The sequence below is a fragment of the Rhinolophus sinicus genome, linkage group LG15 (assembly GCF_036562045.2).
Source record: "Rhinolophus sinicus isolate RSC01 linkage group LG15, ASM3656204v1, whole genome shotgun sequence".
NCBI lineage: Eukaryota > Metazoa > Chordata > Mammalia > Chiroptera > Rhinolophidae > Rhinolophus > Rhinolophus sinicus.
This window is the reverse complement of record NC_133764.1, coordinates 15,961,186-15,979,860: the sequence shown is the minus strand read 5'-3', so window position 1 is coordinate 15,979,860 and position 18,675 is coordinate 15,961,186. Positions and strand designations below refer to the sequence as shown.

Sequence of the window (18,675 nt, the reverse complement as noted above, 5' to 3'; positions counted from 1 at the left end):
GTCTCCCTGGTAACCTGTGCTGAGTGCTCCGGGTGTGTCCCTTGTGTGGGTTGTGTGTGTCCTCTTGTTGTAGTTGAGCCTTGATTGCTGTTGGCATATCAGTGGGAGGGATTGACCCTCAGGGTGATTGGTTGTGAGGACTGGCTGTGACTACAGTGGATGAGCTGTGATGCAGGGGCTGACCCTAAGGAGCAGGATTCACTTTAGTGGGGCTCTGGTATCTGCCCAGCCTGCCCTTTGGGCGTGTGATGTGTGGAGACGGTTGTGTGGTGCTCTGGTGTGTTTTGAAGCTGGCCACTGGGTGTGTTGGTTCTGGGGCCTTTTGGGAGGGGCTCTGGTGTAGGTCAAGTTCAGCTGTAGCCTGTGCCCGGTCCTGGGCCACCTGATGTGAGGGCTCTGTTTTCCTTTTATCATTTATAAGTGTTTGAAATTATTTTAATATTCTTATTTATTGTCTGTCTCCCGCACTAGAACAGAAGCTTTGCAAAGTCAGTGGCTTCATCTGCCTTGTTCTTTCTTGTATCCCTTGTACTTAGAACAGGGATGGCACATAATAAATACTCAGTTACTATCCGTTGGATGAATTTCAGCACCTACCAGTTATAAAACATACTGGGGAAGAAATATTCTGTTTACAAATACACATACACTCACATACACACACACACGTGCGCCTAACATCACTAAGTACAAGATAAGCAATCAAAATGCAGTATCATTTTTTTCCTGTCAAATTGGAAAAACTAACGTTGGTGACAATATCAGTGAGGGAACTAGGAAATGGATACACTCATTTGCCACTGGTAGAAATATAAAATTGTCTATGCTTTCCTAAGTGGTGAGTCATGCATGATTTTTATCTCAATTTTTGCATCTCATTTTTTCCAGTAATTACTTTTTCCCCTCAATAATTACTTTTTAAGCCAGAAAAACCCGATAATCTTAATCTTCCCCCCTCCTTTTTTATTTTTTAAGTTAAACGTGTTTAGATCCTTGCACTGTCCAATTTGTGAAGCCAATCCCAGCTTCGGATAATCTTGTTTTGTTGTTGAACCTCTTCTCTTAAGAATGTTTACTCTGGGCGGCCGGATGGCTCAGTTGGTTAGAGCGCGACTTCTGAACAACAGGGTTGCCGGTTCGATTCCCATATGGGCCAGTGAGCTGTGCCCTCCACAACTAGATTGAAAGAACAATGACTTGACTCGGATTTGATGGGCCCTGGAAAAACACACTGTCCCAATATTCCCCAATTAAAAAAAAGAATGTTTACTCTGAATCTTGTATCAGGTTTCTCTGGAATGATGCAACACTGGTGATTGAAAACGGTATGTGCAGAATCGTTCTTGTTCTGAGGTCCTGGGCTGGCTTGGGGAGCTTATTGGAAATGTAAGGCTGGGGAAAAACATGCAGGCGAAGGCAGGGCCCACCCAGTTTGAAGTGGGGTCCCACCACCCTTCCTGCCAAGACCAGGTCTCCACAGACAGGGGGAGCCTAACATTTCTTGGCAGGTACCCTGCCCGACTCCCTCACTGCCTGGGATTGAATTAAAAACATTAATAATCACAGCCATGCATGCATTTCCCTCCGCTGTATGCAGCTGTACTTCTGATGCCTGTTTCCTTTGACGTATCTGTGCCCAATTCGGCCTCTGCCCCAGTGGCCAGCCCTCTTGTCTGGGCCCCACACCCGGAAGGGAGGCTCACCGCTGAATCACCAATGGGGCATTCTTCAGTTTCCCCTTGTTTCTTTCTTTCCTGGAGGCGCATTGGTAGTTCGACGTTTCATTTCCGTATGTCATTTTCTGGGCTTGGCAGTTAGGTTCCTGTGCACCCAGTGTGTAGCCCACCTGACTAGTGTTCACGCAGACGGCCCTGAGCAAACAAAGGAGCCCACATATACTTGGCTCCTGGCCCTGGGCTGTTGCAGTTACATTTCTTCAGCCTCGTCCTACTTAGAACCTGGCCCTCTGACAGTGTGCAGTCAGCCTCAAGAACCTGCCAATAGATTGTGGATTGTTTTGAGTGGTACCCAGAGCTGAGGGTTGGGGCTGGCTCAGGATATTGCTTCCCTAATGTTTGCTGGCTGAATGGCACATGCCAACGACTGCCAATATTCCAGGGAACTGGTGAGGTGGTGAGAGGGGCAGATATTAAGTACCTGTCATCTTTTGGATACCCTTGTCCCTTCTCCCTTGGAGTTCAGGGGACACAGCAGAACAGGGGAGCACCTGCCTGCTGATAGCGGGGAGAGGCCCCAGTAAAAAGCCTCCTTTCCTGCCTTAATCACCTGGCACAGGTCTGATTGTCTTCAAAGGATGTATAATCTATCGTTGTCTTCATGCTTGTTAGAGAAGGTGCCCAGGGGAGAGGTGGAAGAGAACCCTCCTAGAATAACTGTTATCCATCCCTCGTCAGTCTCTGCCGCGGCTTGAGCCTGGGTGGGGCTCAGACTCAGGGTCCCTTGCTCTATCACAGACCACAGGGGCAAATGGAGTGGTAGCTTCTGATCTGTTATTCATTCATCTGTACTTTAGTGTTTTCCAATCCATCTACCCCTCAGGCCTGAGGGGTTCCAAAGAACTCCGCAATTAATCCAGTTTGGACGTAACCACCATCTTTAACTTTTCTTCTTACAGCTTAAACTTTGGAACAAATACCGAATTTCCAACATTCCATCACTCATATTCCTAGACGCCACCACCGGGAAGGTCGTGTGCAGGAATGGGCTGCTGGTGATCCGCGATGACCCAGAAGGTGAGTCCATCCTGTGCTCCTCTCTCCGTCCGGCTCCGACCTCACCCCATTGCTAGAGAGCGTACACAGGAAACACAGTGGACCCTTGAACAACATGGCGGTGGGGGCATAGAACCCCACACAGTCAAAAATCTGTGTATGACTTTTGACTCTCCAAATCCATAACTACTACGAGCCTCCTGTCGGTCAGAGGCCTTCCTGATTACCTAGAAGCCTTACCGATAATGTACACAGTTGATTAACACCTGTTTTGTATACGTATGCTATGCCGTAGTCTTACAGTAAAGGAAGCTAGAGAAAAGCAACTGTTATTTAAAAAAATCCTAAGGAAGAGAAAATGCATTTACAGTACTGTACTGGATTTACTTATCGGTACCGTAAATTCATATCCTCTGTTTTAGGCTATACGGTTCATCTGCAAATGGTTTTCAAATTGATGGTTGAAAAAAAATCTGCGTATAATGGACACACACAGTTCACCCGTGTTTTGAAGGGTCAACTGTATGTGTAAGTGGGTTTATTCAGCTAAAGAATATCGTCCTGATGAAATTATAGTATTCTCCAGGTCACGGTTAAGATCGTTAAAGGGATCAGGATGTCCCTCCTGGGAGCTTTAATTCATGGGCCAAAGGAGATGGAATCTGAGAAAGGAAGTTTAGCTTCGAGGCTGAGGAGGCACTGGAGAAGCAGCTAGAGCTCAGACACTGGCTTCGGAGCTGTTTGCACGGCCGCTGTCACCTTAACAGTGAGAGGCAGCTAAGTGATCCTGGGTTGTGTTTTTCTCTGTAAAATATTACCATGGCACAGTCGCAGCCTCTGTCGCCTTCCTGGCCTCAGGGGTGCGTGCACCGCATTTCTAGGTACGGCCCGGGTCCCGCAGGCCTTGTTCTTCCTGGCCAGCCGGTTGGATGGCCGCACACGGCTGGGTTGGTCTGCTCACCCTGCTCAGTGTCTGTCCAACGTCTGTTTCTCTCCCCTTGGCACTGGAGTCATAAAAGGGTCGTTGGACCGTCCCTTCCTCATGTACTGCTCCAATTAGAGGATTCAAGCCTGGTCACAAATTTTCCTTGTAAAAATTTCCCCTGCTTCAAAGAACTGTCCTTTGTGAAAACCAGGCCGTGATAGAACCAAGTCTCTGTCTTCTCAAATTTACACACACACACACACACACACACACCTGTGAAGCTTGTTAAAATGCAGATTTCCCCCCTCCTCCCCAGATTCTTGGATCCATTTGTTCAGGGTGGGCTTGGCCACCTGCATTTCCAACCAGTCTCTTCTCTTCCCTTCCATCCTTCCCCAACCTCAGGCAATTTTGACGCATGGACCACCCTGGGAGAAAACACTCTTCTCTTGAGCTGGGAGCATATTATTTGCTTTTCCTGCCTGGGGCTTAAGTGTCATCAAAATGTAGACCATCTGGGTTGAGTGGGTTTTACTCTTTCCTTTCCCTAGACTTAAATTCTCTTCTCACTTGGTTCCCTGGTCCCCAACCCAGACCATCTGAACCAGAATCTTGGAGGGGTGGGGCCCCGGAGCATCATATTTTAAAATTCCCCAACTGATGCTAAAATGCAGTCAGAGTTGAGATCCACTGAGACTCCAGGGTTGGAATTGAAGACACTCATGGTTAATATCTGAGGCAGTGCTTCCCCAACCTGTCCCCTCATCAGAGTTACCTGGGGAGTCTTTTTGCTTTGTTTTGGACATACAGCCTCAGCCATGCCCCTGGATCATGGGACTTGGGCTGTGACCTCGGCTACTGTTCTTCAAAATCCCCCAGGAGATTGAGCCCTGTGATCACGCAAGTTCGAGAAGCCTTGCCTTGAGGTTAGGTGGGGCTCGGTCAGGGATGAGCCCTGCTTTTACTCCTGTGTGTTTAGCTGCAGATCCTATGGGTATGTTAACAAATACTATTTGATGATAAAGTTGTCATGCTCTGCAGCCCTGAGGCCTCTTGAGTCAGAGGCCACGTTGGAGAGTCTTAACTTTGCCATCTGTTGCCTGTTTCAGGTTTGGAATTCCCTTGGGGACCTAAACCCTTCAGGGAAGTCATTGCAGGGCCCTTGCTTAGAAATAATGGGCAGTCCCTGGAGAGCAGCAGCCTGGAGGGGTCTCACGTGGGAGTCTATTTCTCCGCACACTGGGTGAGTGTTTGGTCCTTCTTTAGCCCAGATGGAAGGAAGCAATGATGTCACCACCAAGACCGGTTTTGATGGGCTTCTGGAGGTGTAACTGCTGGCATGAAGTCCTGGCATTCTTCCTTTCTCCCATGCCCGATGCATTGTTGGCGTGCAATTAGTGTGTATTATTATTATGAATGATAATAGCAGCAAGAGCATGACTTCTTTTGCCTGGTCTAAAAGGATAGCTCTCCTAACCCGTTCTGATGAGGCTTCCAGTAGCCCCTGAGGGGTTCCTATAACTGCCGCCTGGTGGCACACTGTTACGAGAGGCACGTTTGTTTCTGCCTCTCTCATAAGCCAGGTTGGGCCATCCCAGTCCTACTTGGGTCTTGCTTACCCGGCCTCTGGTGGCACGTGGTTGGGAAAGGGGACCTTGAAGCTGCGATGTCATCACGCTGCAGGACCCCACTCTTGTCTTTCAGTGCCCACCCTGCCGAAGCCTCACCCGAGTCCTGGTGGAGTCCTACCGGAAGATCAAGGAGGCAGGCCAGAAGTTTGAGATCATCTTTGTTAGTGCAGACAGGTAACGCGCGCCGGGGCCGGGGCAGCGCCGCTCCGCCTTTCCGCAGGTGGTTGGGTAACATGTTTCTCTCGCCTTACACTTCTCCCTTCTTTAGGGTAGAGCTTGGAGGTAGAAATTGGAGAGGACGTATCTGGGATTACTGGCAGACACAGAGATACGTGTCACAGTAACTCTTGGCATTGTCTGAAGGGAAGCCAAGGAAATCTTGTCCTTGCTGTACCCGTGGGGGTATGCCCCAATTCAGGCCTGGGTCATCTGAGATTAGGATGTGTTTTTCTGATTGGTTCCGCGTTTTGGATTGTGGTGAAAGGATATGGATGGGGAACGATAGAAAGAAAAGAGCCAGAGGCTAATGGAACCGGATGTCTCCCTTGGATGGCGATGCAATCATTTTTAGCTCTGGCCAGGTACTTTGTCGAGGGGCTATCAGAAAAACCAGAAGGGCAGACCTTCTTCCTGGAGAACATCAGGTCCTCGTAGCCTCAATTTCCTCTGCTTCTTGCCCTCTCACTGGTTTTACTCATCAGTGACCTTCCTTCATCACAAAACTCCAGCCCCAGTTCAGACCGAGCCACGAGGTGTTCCTGCCTCTTCCGTTCCTGTCCACAGAAGGCTCTCGGAGATGCCAGCACACTGACAGCATGGGGGGGCCTTGTCATATCCTTGACACCTGTGCTTTAGCCTGTGGTCCCACCCGACTGTCACACAGCTCCCGTCTCTGTGCCTGTGAGTGGGGAGAGCTTGAGGGCATGGTAGGCGGAGTCATCCTTTCTTTAAAGCTTTCAAAAATACCAACTGTGTGGAAGTATGATTTCCATGCAATGGAAATGAAATACATTTTAGGTATATAGTTCAATAGATTCCAATGAATATATGTACCTATGTAAGCATCACAATTAAAATATAGAACATTAAAAAAATAATAAAGATATAGAACATTTCCACCACTCCAAAGACCCACCTGTGACTCTCCTCAGTCAGTCCTCACACCCAAACCCACGCTTTGGGGGATCCCTGATCTGCCTTCTATCACTTGATTCGATTTGTCGTTCCTGGAATTTCTTTTATGTGGAACCATAGTGTTTATGCTTGATTAAAAGTGGGGTCCTGTAGACATCACTGTAAAAATGCACAAAATAGGAGAGTCACGAGGGAGTGCAGTGTCTGAACATCTAGGCTTCTTGTAAAAGTCACACCCGTCTGTGTGAACAAATGAAAAGTTGGGCCTGAGTTGAGCTGGTAGGATTCAGGGGAGCAGGCTTTCAAGATGGCCTGGCAGTTTTGTTCGGCATCCCAGGTTGGACAGAGGCGTTTGCTTCTTGGTGAATGCCAGATAGGGGAAGAACCCCCTCCCGGTGTCCGAGGTCATAATGATTAGAAACCTCAGCAGCCGTAGAGCTCTGGGCATGACGTGGTAGAAGGTGGGGAGCGCCCAGGGGTGGTACATTGGGGGTAACAGGGCCTTGTTTCCATGTGTGTCTCTATAGGTCAGAGGACTCCTTCAAACAGTACTTCAGTGAGATGCCCTGGCTCGCTGTCCCCTACACCGACGAGGCCCGGCGGTCGCGCCTCAACCGCCTGTATGGAATCCAAGGTAGGCGTTCCCCACTCCAGGGGCGCAGTGGGAGCCTGCCCGTCAGAGCTCCCCGCGTCTTTAGCTTTCCTTTTAGAGGGAAAAGAACATCTTTATTTCCATGACTGTTCACTTTCTTTACCGTATTAAAAATCACATGCGGTGAATTTTATGGTATGTCCATTGTACCTCATGGAAGCTGTTTCTGAAGCAAAGTGCTTGTCCAGGTGAGACAGCTGCTTTTCACCCCCTGGCCCAGTGGGTTCTGACGTAGTTGGGCCACGGGGCACACGTTCCCCCGTGATTCAGCCAAAACCCTCTCCTTAGGGTTTTGCTGTCAAAGAGACCTGAGAATGATCTTTGGTTCCATCATTCAGACTCTTGGAGCCTCAGTTGCCTCATCTGCAAAATGGGCATGATAAATCTCTGCCACAAAGAATTGCTGGGGGCATTAAGAGGATCATGTACATTAGGCACCTCTCGTGGTTCCTGAAGCATGTAAGCAAGGAACGCGTGAGAAAACTGATAGCCCGAGAGTGTTGAAGGCCAGGACTTGGAGGACTAGTCATGGTGCTTTTCTCAGAAGTAATGGTTATTAGTGAGACAGACTCTGTTTCTGTCTTTATCATGTGACTACCTCCTTCCAGCTTTCACCCAACTACATGTTTTATTGGTGAAGCACTTAACTGACCTGTTAAGCGTTAAACACATTCCCTTTGTATCAGTCGTACCAGGTGCTGGTCAGCCCTAGACAGATGCAAGCAATATTTCAGTTCTCAGTGTTCCTTGTGTTCTACGGAATGAAAACAAAAACACGGCACATTGAGATATTTACGCACAAATTCCACATCTTATGGGGGAACTCATTAGATTCTTTAACCTTTTTCTTAACCATTTAGAATAAGCACGTGGCTTTGTTGGGAGCTACTAAAGTTTCAAAATATTAATATTTAATTTTAAATCAGTGCTTCTCAGTTTGCAAGGTGCAGAAGGATCGCCGGGGGGTCTGGTGAAAGTGCAGATTCTGAATGGTGGGTCTGGGGTGGGGCTGAGGTCCCACATTTCTAGCAAGCCCCCAGGTCAGATGCCGAAGCTGCTGGTCCAGGGACCACACCTGGGGGACCACACCTGGGGTAGTCACCGTGTAGGTCTGTTAATCCTTAGAGAATGTTGCTGGCTCATGCCTCCTGTTCATACAGAAATGTATCCTTTGCCAAACAGAAGTCGCAGGACATGACATGGTTTACCGACCCAGAAGGAAAGGCACCGAGTTGAGGAACTTAAAGGAGATGTCACAGGCTTATTTCCTTCTAGCACGCTGCCTGCAGAGACTTAAAACATGTGTGGCTTGGGTTAGGAATGAAGGGTTGAATTGCCACTTCATGGGGAAAAGTAAAACTTCACCTCTCTTCATTCATTCATTCATTCATTCATTCAACGAATGTTTGCTGAGGGCTGACCCCTTACTGCTGAGTGACTGTGAGCAAATTACTTAACCTCTTTTATCAGTAAAATGGGGACATTTCAGTGTTGGGCACAGAGTAGGCACTTAAATATTTCACTAACTCAGAAAAAAAGGAAAAATTTGATTTTACAACCTAAAAAAGATACACTTTTGGATGTCAACAAGCTTTAACAAAGGCAACCAACAATATTAATAACATGTATGGCAAATAATCAATATCCTTCATAGACAAAGAGCTCTTCCCAGACACCAGGGCAAAAGAGAGAAAATTTAGACAACAGAGCTATGAAGTAGGCAGTTCACCTGCTGCATAGTCAGGATGGATATGAACAATATTCAGCATAATTTACTTTCATGGATTACAGGTGAAAACCCTGGGTTTGTATCTATCACATCTGCAAAAAACTCCCACCCACCCTTTCTCCCCTCATCCTGAGACGAAAAAAAAAAAAAAGATAACCCCCAGGGTAGGAAAGAGAGCAGATTGCTAGTAGGAATATAAGTCAGGACAACTTTTCAGAAGAGCAATTGGCAATATACATCAGAGGCCTTAAAAAAATCTCTAAAACCTTTAATTTATAAATCTCACTTGGAGGAATTTATGCTCGGGAAATTATCCTAGAGCGCCCATCAAAGGTTGAACTTCTCTAGAACAGAAGGTGTATTTCGGTTTTTCTGGTTTTTTCTTTTACCTTTCATACACTTTGAATTTCATTATAGATCAGGCTTCTTTCTTTGCTTTAGTCCCTAGGAAACCAGGTGTGAATGTGTAATCACCTTTAGCAATTTTGCAAAACTGACCGTTTCTCTGCATGCCCTTGACCCTAGCTTTATTTGCTCTTCCTTCCTTGTTTTCCCATCAGGTGAATGTTTTCATCTGTTCTTATTGGATTAGATCACACACTTTTTAGACCACCTTAAATCCTTTTTGGGAAAAAGATGGAGAAGATTTGAATGCATGAGATTCTATTTCTCGAGCTCCAGGTAGTACTCTCTGTACTGAGCTTGGTGAGACACAGGAAACCAGAAAGGTGGCCCCTTCAGTGGACAGGACGAGAGTTACGTTGGGAAATAACTAAAAAGCAGCGTATGACCATGTAAAAACTATTGGTGCAGTAAGTGCCATTTTGTGCAGGGGCTTAGAAGACAGACACAGTGTCCCAGAGAGTGCAGCTGGGTTCGGGGCCTCACTCAGCCCCTACCTCAGTCAGGAGGCCTCTCCACATTTCCCAGCACGTGTCATCAATGGAGCAGAGTCTCTTCCTCTCCAAGATAGGGGGTTGAGTTGTCCTTTTCTGGATGTGGGGTCCAGCGTGGTGCGGGCATAGCTGGTGGTCAGTGCTTAGGCCATGGGATCACCTGACACTACTAAATTAACAAAGAAGGGTCTCGATACACCATAGCCAGTTTGAGGGCAGCAGTCTGCGCCCTCTCTGTGCTCTGTGAGGTGCTTCTGAGGACCCTTTGGGGTGGCTGGGCAGGCAGGTGCCTAGGCACAGAACAGCAATCTCATAGGAGAGGTCATGAGTTGAAGTTCCAACACAAGTTTTGGACACACTGCTAAGGCTGGAGGGCACCCTTCTGTGGAATGTTGGCAGGGCACAAAAAAAATCAAATTGATCGTTTTCTGCCTGCCTTTACAAAGCAGAGAAGGGAAATCTCCTTTCAGATTCTCCAGTTGTCAACATGTAAATATTATAGATGGAGGAGCCGCGGTTGTTAGGTGTGGCCCAGGGAGCCAGAAAGTGGGTGGTCACAAGTGAGGAGGGAGAGAGTGGAGAGTTCTCAGAGACGCATTCATTTGGCACATTCTGTGAAGGCGCTGGCCGTGTGGGGATGGGAAGTACAAATGAGGAGCCCTCATTTGAGGATCGGAAAGCTGATGTGGAGAGGCTCTGTGCCCAGGCAAGCGGCAGCCAGCCAGCCATGCCACAGTGAAAGAATGTGAGAGATTCATGCGGAACCCAGCTCTGCCCAGCGAGTGTCCGCTGCAGCCCAGCCCTGCACCTGGCTCGTCCTGCTGCTGCTCGGCTGTGGCTCCGTGGCGCACACTCCCCTGCCATCTGTTCCAGTCTCTCTTCAGCTTGGACCTGTCTGCTTTCCCAACTCCCCACTTCCCGTGTCCTCGCTCTCGGGTTTACAGTCTTTGGCACAGTGTTTTATGCCGACTGCTCCTTGATCACTGGTCTCTTGGGCTAAGCGTTAGGACTCATTTCTGTAAGCAGCCTGTCAGACCTCGCCTCCTGACCTTGGTCTGTCTGCCTGTGGCCCTGTCTGATCAGAGAGGCACTAAAGCATGTGAAATACGAGTGTAGAAGAGCATCACAACGTCCTTATCAAGGTAGCATTTAATGAAGGGCCACACGATGGAATAATCCGAGTTCAGGGGAGATTCGCCTGGAGCTGTTGAGCCAGGAAGGCTTCCTGGAGGAGATGGCTATGGAGCAGGGCCATTAAGAATGGATGGCGTTTAGATAGGAGGTTTGGGGCATTCCAGGGCACAAGCCAGAATAGGATGCCCATGGTCTCCTGTAGGACAGAGTGGGCAATAAGGCTGGTGATCCACAGCGTAGGGACTCGAACACCTTAGCTTTGACTCTTTGGACTTTGGGAGCCTTTTGAAAATTTTGATTTAGGGGAGATCAATGTAGTAGTGACATTTAAGCTACACTGGAAGAGAAGTCCCAGAGGCAGGTTGTTCACTAATATTTCTTTTTTTTTAAATTAAGGTAAAAGTGGTATATAACATATTAGTTTCAGGTGCATAACATAATGAATTGATACCGGTACACAGTACAAAATGATCACCACAATAAGTCTGGTTATCATCCCGCACCATACAATCGACCCCCTTTACCTGTTTTGCCCACTCTAACCCCCTTCTCCTCTGATAACCACCAATCTGTTCTTGTATCTGTGAGTTTCATTTTGTTTTGTTTTTTAGATTCCACATATAAGTGAAATCATATGATATTTGTCTTTGACTTATTTCACTTAGCATAATGCCCTCAAGGTCTATCCATGTTGTTGAAATGGCAAGATTTCCTTATTTTTTATGGCTGAGTGGTATTCCTCAGTGGTGTGTGTGTACACGTGCACATATATCACATCTTCGTTATCCATTCATCGATGGACACTTAGGTTATTTCCGTATCTTGGCTATTGTAAACAATGCTGCAATGAACACAGGGGTTCATGTACATTTTCGAATTAGTGTTTTCATTTTCTTCAAATAAATACCCATAAGTGGAATAGCTGGATAATAACTCTTATGGTAATTCTTTTTTTTTAAAGGAACTTCCATACTATTTTTCCATAGTGGCTGCACCAATTTACATCCCCATTTACAGTATATGAGGGTTTCCTTTTCTCCACAGCCTTGTGAACACTTGTTATTTCTTGTCTGATGGATGATAGCCATCCTAACAGGTGTGCGGTGATAGCTCATTGTGGTTGTGATTTGCATTTCCCTGGTGGTTAATGAGGTTGAATATCTTTTCATGTGCCTATTGGCTATTTGTATGTCTTCTTTGGAAAAACACACCTATTTAGATGTTCTCATTTTTAAATCAGACTGTGTTTTTACTATTGAGTTGTTTGAGTCCTTTATGTTTTCGATATTAACCCCCTATCCAAATGTGGTTTGCAAATATTTTCTCCCATTCAGTAGGTTGCCTTTTCATTTTGTTGATGGCTTCCTTTGCTATGCAAAAACTTCTTTGATGTAGTCCCACTTATTTTTGCTTTTGTTGCATTTGCTTTTGGGGTCGGATCCAAAAATTCAATGCCAAGACCGACGTCAGGGAGCTTATCGCCTATGTTTTCTTCTCGGAGTTTTATGGTTTTAGGTCTTACATTCAAGTCTTTAATCCAGGTTGAGTTACTTTTTGTGTATAGTGTAAGATAGTGGTCTAGTTTCATTCTTTTACATGTGGCTGTCCAGTTTTCTTATCATCATCTGTTCTGCCTTTGTTCTAAGGTCTTGCTCTGGCCTCCCATCTCTTCTTGCCTCTGGCTCCTTCTTCTCCAGTTCACAGAATGCTTAAGTCTCTCTCAGCCATAAAAAAAAAAGTATCCCATCACCCTCTTCAAGCGACTGTCTCAGTTTGCTCAGGCTGCCATGTAAAACCCCATCGGCTGGGTGGCTTAAGCAATAGGAATTGATTTCTCACAATTCTAGAGACTGGGAAGTCCAAGATCAAGGTGCCAGCTGATTTGGCTCCTGGTGAGGCTTCTCTTCCTGGCTTGCAGATGGCTGCCCTCTTGCTGTGTCCTCACTTGGAAGAGAGAGAGTTCTGGTGTGTCTTCCTCTTCTTTATAAGGGCACCAGCCCTATTGGATTAGGGCCCCATTGGATTATGACCTTTATCACCTCCTCACAGGCCCCATTTCCAAATACAGTGAGGGGGTTAGGGTTTCAACGGGAATTTGGGGGCAACATAAACATTCACTCCGTAACAGCTACCATCCCTATCACCTCCTCCCAAACACTAACATTCCCAAAGATACTCGCACTGCCTCAGGCTTCTTCACCTCCTACCAGGCGACAGGCTGTATGCTGGTGGGACGGACTCCAGCACAGTGAAGACGGGGGCCCTGCCCTCACAGAGCTCAGGGGGCCGCGTCACCTCTTGTCCTTCCAATCTCCGCACTGAGCTGAAAATGGCCTCTCAGGTCCCCGGAGGCCTCCTGTTCATGGATTTATTTAACAAAATGTAGTTGTGTGCCTGCCATATGCCAGGTGCTGGTCTATTCATGAGCTAAAAAGATAAGTACCTGGCTGGCCTCATGGAGCTTACATTCTAGCAGAAAGAGACAGGCAATAAACTTAATTTAAAAAAATTAAGTATACAGTGTGTTATGAGTGCTCTAGATAAAAGGTAGTGCAAGGTCAGGAATTGGGAGTACAAGGGTAGGATTAATGGCTGGACACACTTACAAACTTAATTCAGCTCCTTTAAACATTTTTAATTGATGTATACATTCAAACCTTAAAAAGAAACACTTATCTGAAAGACAAACAAAATGTTCCCAAGTTCGTAAGTAAGTCTGTTAACTCTAGTAAGTTAAACTTACAAATAATGGTGATTCTTAAGACCTAAATGCAGCACTACTGTTAGTAGGGTTGTAACTTAAAAATCATAGATCAGAATCAATTTCTCAAATTACGTATTTTTTAATATAGGAATCACACAACTGACCTTTTACTCTCTTGGGCCATATTCTCTTAAATAAAAACCAAACGTGGAAACTAAATAGCAAATATGCATGAATGTCTTGACACACAAAAACATTAATACCATGGGTTTGATTCACATTTCTAAACATAATTCTAGATTTGAAAGATGCTCACTTATTAAGGAAATAATTATATCATTCCAGTTATATCATTTTGGAAGTCTCTTCCCTGCTCACTGAGGTCACACACGTGGATAGCCCTCGTCACAGTGCTAGCTCCTTGCCCTCCAAAGAGGACGGGCTCTTCACCTTGGGAGCGCTGGCAGTTCAAGTTCCTGGTGTGGTAACATTTCTGAATTCTCTCTAGCCTTGGAAGCCAGCAGTTCCTCCCCAGGCTGCGCCATCCCGCAACTGAATTTTGCTGGTCTTTGCCTCTAAGGATATTTAAATACCTCCAGTCTAGCTCTGACTACCTTTGAACTTGAAGGAGTTGTGTATTCTTTTGTACTCTTCCTAGCATCACACACAAAAAATATTTTTGTTTGAATTCTGAATATTTCTGACCTTCGTGTGACTCTGTGGTTACAACTTCCAAAGTCACTTAACTGATGTGTTGGTGTGTATGTATGCTCTGAGCTGTTTTTACTCACAACACTTGACACCAAATGTGTGGGAGTTTTTTCCCCACACACCAACCAGTTCTTCGACACCCGCTGTCATATACATACAATTCAATTCAGTTCTGACACTATGTACCTGGAGTGAGGGTCAGACCCCACAGGGAAAGGCTCAGGCCCACAGGACTGCCTGCCTCCCCCCACTTCAGATGCCACTTGCAAGTTCCAGGCCTCCCCCACTTTTGACTGGCTATAAATCGGTGTTCCTGGGATTTATATAAATGCGTGTTCCTGGGTGTTCCTGGGAGGGGTGACCCCCTCCTCCGGTCATTTGCTAGAACAGCTCACAGAATTCAGGAAAACATTTTACTTACTATTGCTGGTTTGTTATAAAGGATACAACTCAGGAACAGCCAAATGGAGGAAATGCATAGGGCAAGGTTTGTGGGAAGGGGCACGGAGCTTCCATGCCCTCTCCAGGCTCACCCTCCTCCCAGCCACCTCCATGGAACCAGCACCAGCCTGGAAGCTCTCTGAACCCGCCACTTAGTGGTTTTTGTGGAGGGTTCATTATGTAGGCATGATTGGTTAAATCATTGGCCATTGGTCATTAATTCACCCTCCAGCTCTTCTCCCTTCCCCAGAGGTCGAGGTCAAGGGGGTGGAGCTGAACATTCCAACCTTCTAATCATGCCTTTCTGTCAACCAGCCCCCATGAGGAAGCTATTTAGGGGCTCCCAACCACCATCATCTCGTTAGCATGCAGAAAAACACTCAGCATTCTCAGATTCCAAGGGTCTTAAACCTCTTGTGCCAGGACCTGCGACTAAGACCAAATATAACAAAAGCTGCTCCTCTAATCCCTGTCATTCAGCAAATTATAAGGGTTTTAGCTCTGTGCGAGGAACTGCGGCTGAAGACTAAATATTTATTTCTTATTACAGTATCACAACACACACACCATATACACACCCACCACACACACACACACAACACACACCCACACACCCACACACATACACCCCACACACATACACCCCACACACATACACACATGCAGAGTCAGTGGCGGGTTCTGCTATTTGGAGTGTCTGGTCTTCAGCACATCCTACGGGACTGTCTGGGAGCTCATGCTCCCTGTTTGACTCTATATGTCCTGGGCTCTGGCTCCATTTTTGTCTCCTCTGAGTCATTTTAATGAAGGTGCTTTCACAGAGCAGTACTAGGTACAGCCCCCATTCCCCCCAAGGTGAGCCACCCCCACCTGGCCTTCCTCTGTGCCTTACAGTAAGGGAGTAACTTGATCTGATAGTCACTTTGTATATTGAGGCAGGGAGGGCAGAGCTCCTGTGTTATCCTGACAGGCTCCTGTGAAAACGGGCAATGAAAAAAGAACACGGACTCCTCTGAGCATCTTGGGAGCTGGGCTTAGAGCGTGGCAGGATTCCAAGTACCACCCAACCCAGTGGCGGAGGCCTAGCGTAAAGCACACACAGTTTGTTGAGGTGTCTGTCCAGCTGTGGTGGGCGAGTCTGGATCTTGAGGCCGTTGCACCTCGAGTCATCCATTTTCTATAGCAGGAGGACCTGATGCTGAGTTTGCCCCAGGCCGGCTGGGCCACAAGTCCTGCTGCTGCCGGCAAGCAGGTCCCTGGTCCCCCAGGTGCTCTGGAGTGAGCCCAAGCTGTTAACCAACAGCCTTCACCCGGCTACCTGAGTTCACCAAGGGCCTGGCATTGGCCTCCATCCATTTCTTTTGTCTTAGGGGATTGGCCGCGTTGCCCTGAGTGGGAGGGCCTTCCCGCTCCCAGCGCTTTATGCAGACTGTGGAATTTGCAGCCCTATAAGCTGTTTAAAAATGTCTTTCTAAGGAAAGGCTTTAGACACACTTGGCAAAAGGCAAATCCCATTAGCAATTGTCTAACTAATCCTGGCTGTCAGAGAACACCGAGTTCTTTGCAAGGAGGCTTAGAGCCCCTTCTCTCTGGGGTTAGGGGCCCTAGTTGGGTTTGTTTCTCTCCCCTCTCCAGCCCCCAACCTTTGGGGAGGGCAGACAAGGCCTAGAGCAGACGTTGGTCCTGCCACCAGATCAGGTGCTTTAGACCTGGCGGCGGGGAGGCCGTGGTGGGAGCATTTGCTCCCCCTCCTACTTATCTTCCCTTTCACTGTTGCCTGCTTGTTCCTCTTCTGCCTTCTTTCTTTTCCCCCTTCCTCTTCCATTTCCTGCCTTTGTCTTTTCCCTGCCTTTGCCCTCTCCCCTGCCTTTTTCAGAAAATACATTTGAGGCCAGTTCTATTTCTTTTCTACAGAAGCGAAGCATTTGGAGATTGTAGTTTTTGCTCAGTGGAGGGCGAGGGGCCATGCTGGTGTGTTCTGTGGCCAGTTCTCAGTATTAAAAGTGCTGGTGCAGCTTATCTGGAGCTCGCCTGTGGACCTGGGGGAGCCGGCTCCATGGGCCAAGGCGGGAGGCTACCTCGGGACCCACGGAGCAGCTTCCATGTTCTGTTTTGTCTTCTTTTATTCTGAGAACATTAAAAAAAAAACAGGAAAGGACAAAGAGTAATGGGATGAACACCCACCTAGAACTGACAGTTTTGCTTCAGGTATTTAAAATACAAGCGATTGGGAGCATTAATACAAAGGTGCGGTTCCTTTCACGCCTGTAGTGCCTTTCTCCTTCCTTCTTCCCTGGGAAGAAACACTGCCGCGTATTTAATGTGTATCTTCCCATAATCTGTTTTCATTTTTTAACTGCATGTATATGAATCCATGAATAATATATGGTCGTGCTGGATGTGTATTTTAGAAGCATACTTAAATGCGGACATGCCCTAATGTCATTCTGCAACTTGCTTTTCTCACTTAGTGTTTTCTTCAAGATTTCTTCCTGTTGCTACTTATATCTGGTTCATTTCTTTTCTGTGCCGAGAAGTGTTTCATTGTGTGACTAGACCCCAGTTTATGAATCTGCCCCACTGTTGATGGACACTTGGTTGTTTCTGTTTTTTCTGTATTACAAGAACATCACCGTAAATGTCTTCATGCCTGTCTCCTGAAGTAGGCACGTGCCTGAGCAGCTTTTGGGTCTGCTGGCCAAGTTCAAGTCAGCTCAGACCCACCCCTTTCACCTCCCTTGGGTTTCTCTGAGTTTCACCACACAGACCAGCTGCCTTCTTCTTCTCCTTAGCTCTCTAAGCAAAGGAATATAAGACCGGGTCTATAACATCACATCGCATCACATCACAACACAACACAACATAATATACACCAAGTCTTATATTAATTATTTTTTTTTAAAAGATTTTATTGGGGAAGAGGAACAGGACTTTATTGGGGAACAGTGTGCACTTCCAGGCCCTTTTTCCAAGTCAAGCTGCTGTCCTTTCAATCCTAGTTGTGGAGGGCGCAGCTCAGCTCCAGGTCCAGTTGCCGTCTCTAGTTGCAGGGAGCGCAGCCCACCATCCCTTGCGGGAGTCGAACCGGCAACCTTGTGGTTGAGAGGACGCACTCCAACCAACTGAGCCGTCCGGGAGGCAGCTCAGCTCAAGGTGCTGTGTTCAATCTTAGTTGCAGGGGGCACAGCCCACCATCCCTTGCGGCAGTAGAGGAATCGAACCGGCAACCTTGTGGTTGAGAGCCCACTGGCCCATGTGGGAATCGAACCGGCAGCCCTCAGAGTCAGGAGCACGGAGCTCTAACGGCCTGAGCCACAGGGCCAGCCCCGTCTTATATTAATTTTTGCTCCAAAAGACGCATCAGAGCTGATGGTCCGGCTGGGTCTTATTTTCAGGGAAACGCGGTATTGTCATTGCCACCCCACCCTACTGCCCTTTGGTTTTTGTTCGGTTTTAATTCTATATTAATACATTTATCATAGCACCGTTTCAGAAAACGCAGGCATGCCTACCTCACCCACGTTCCTGCCTCACTAGCACAACTATTTTCACTTTTCAAGTCCCTTTTGATCTCTGTCCACACACGTACCTGCTTATCCATAGTTGTAATTATACACGTAGCATTGCCTAGTCTGTGTTTTCTATTTAACAGTACATTACAAACATTTTCCAACTTGCCAGTCTTTATAATAACCATTTCCATGGTCGCATAATATTTTGCCACGCCAGTAGGCCCGGACCGGCTCTTCCTGTCCTCGGGCCTGCTTCTCCTCCCATTTCTCTTCCCAACTCCCAGCACCCACAGATCATGTTGTCATCTAGCAGCAGAGAAAGAGGGCTCTCTGGGTTACAACCCTGCCCAGCTTCTCTGCCCCAGACCCCACCACCACTTTAAAACTGCCTCTTTCCTTGGCAGTAGAAAAGCAACCCAACGAAACTGTGCAGCAGTCTGAGTACACATGGCTCTGAGATTGTTTTAAATATGC

The 18,675-nt window shown here is 47.1% G+C and overlaps 1 protein-coding gene across 2 annotated transcripts in view; it reads left to right on the top strand.

Annotated features, from left to right (window-relative positions):
* NXN (nucleoredoxin) overlaps positions 1-18,675 on the top strand; it is a 141,465-nt gene that overhangs the window by 112,378 nt on the left and 10,412 nt on the right. For both annotated transcript variants that reach the window (XM_074320598.1, XM_074320599.1), the window contains exons 2-5: positions 2,636-2,753; positions 4,767-4,900; positions 5,362-5,462; positions 6,950-7,056. In XM_074320598.1, coding sequence (XP_074176699.1) covers positions 2,636-2,753; positions 4,767-4,900; positions 5,362-5,462; positions 6,950-7,056 — 460 coding nt within the window. The remainder of the gene's footprint in view (positions 1-2,635; positions 2,754-4,766; positions 4,901-5,361; positions 5,463-6,949; positions 7,057-18,675) is intronic.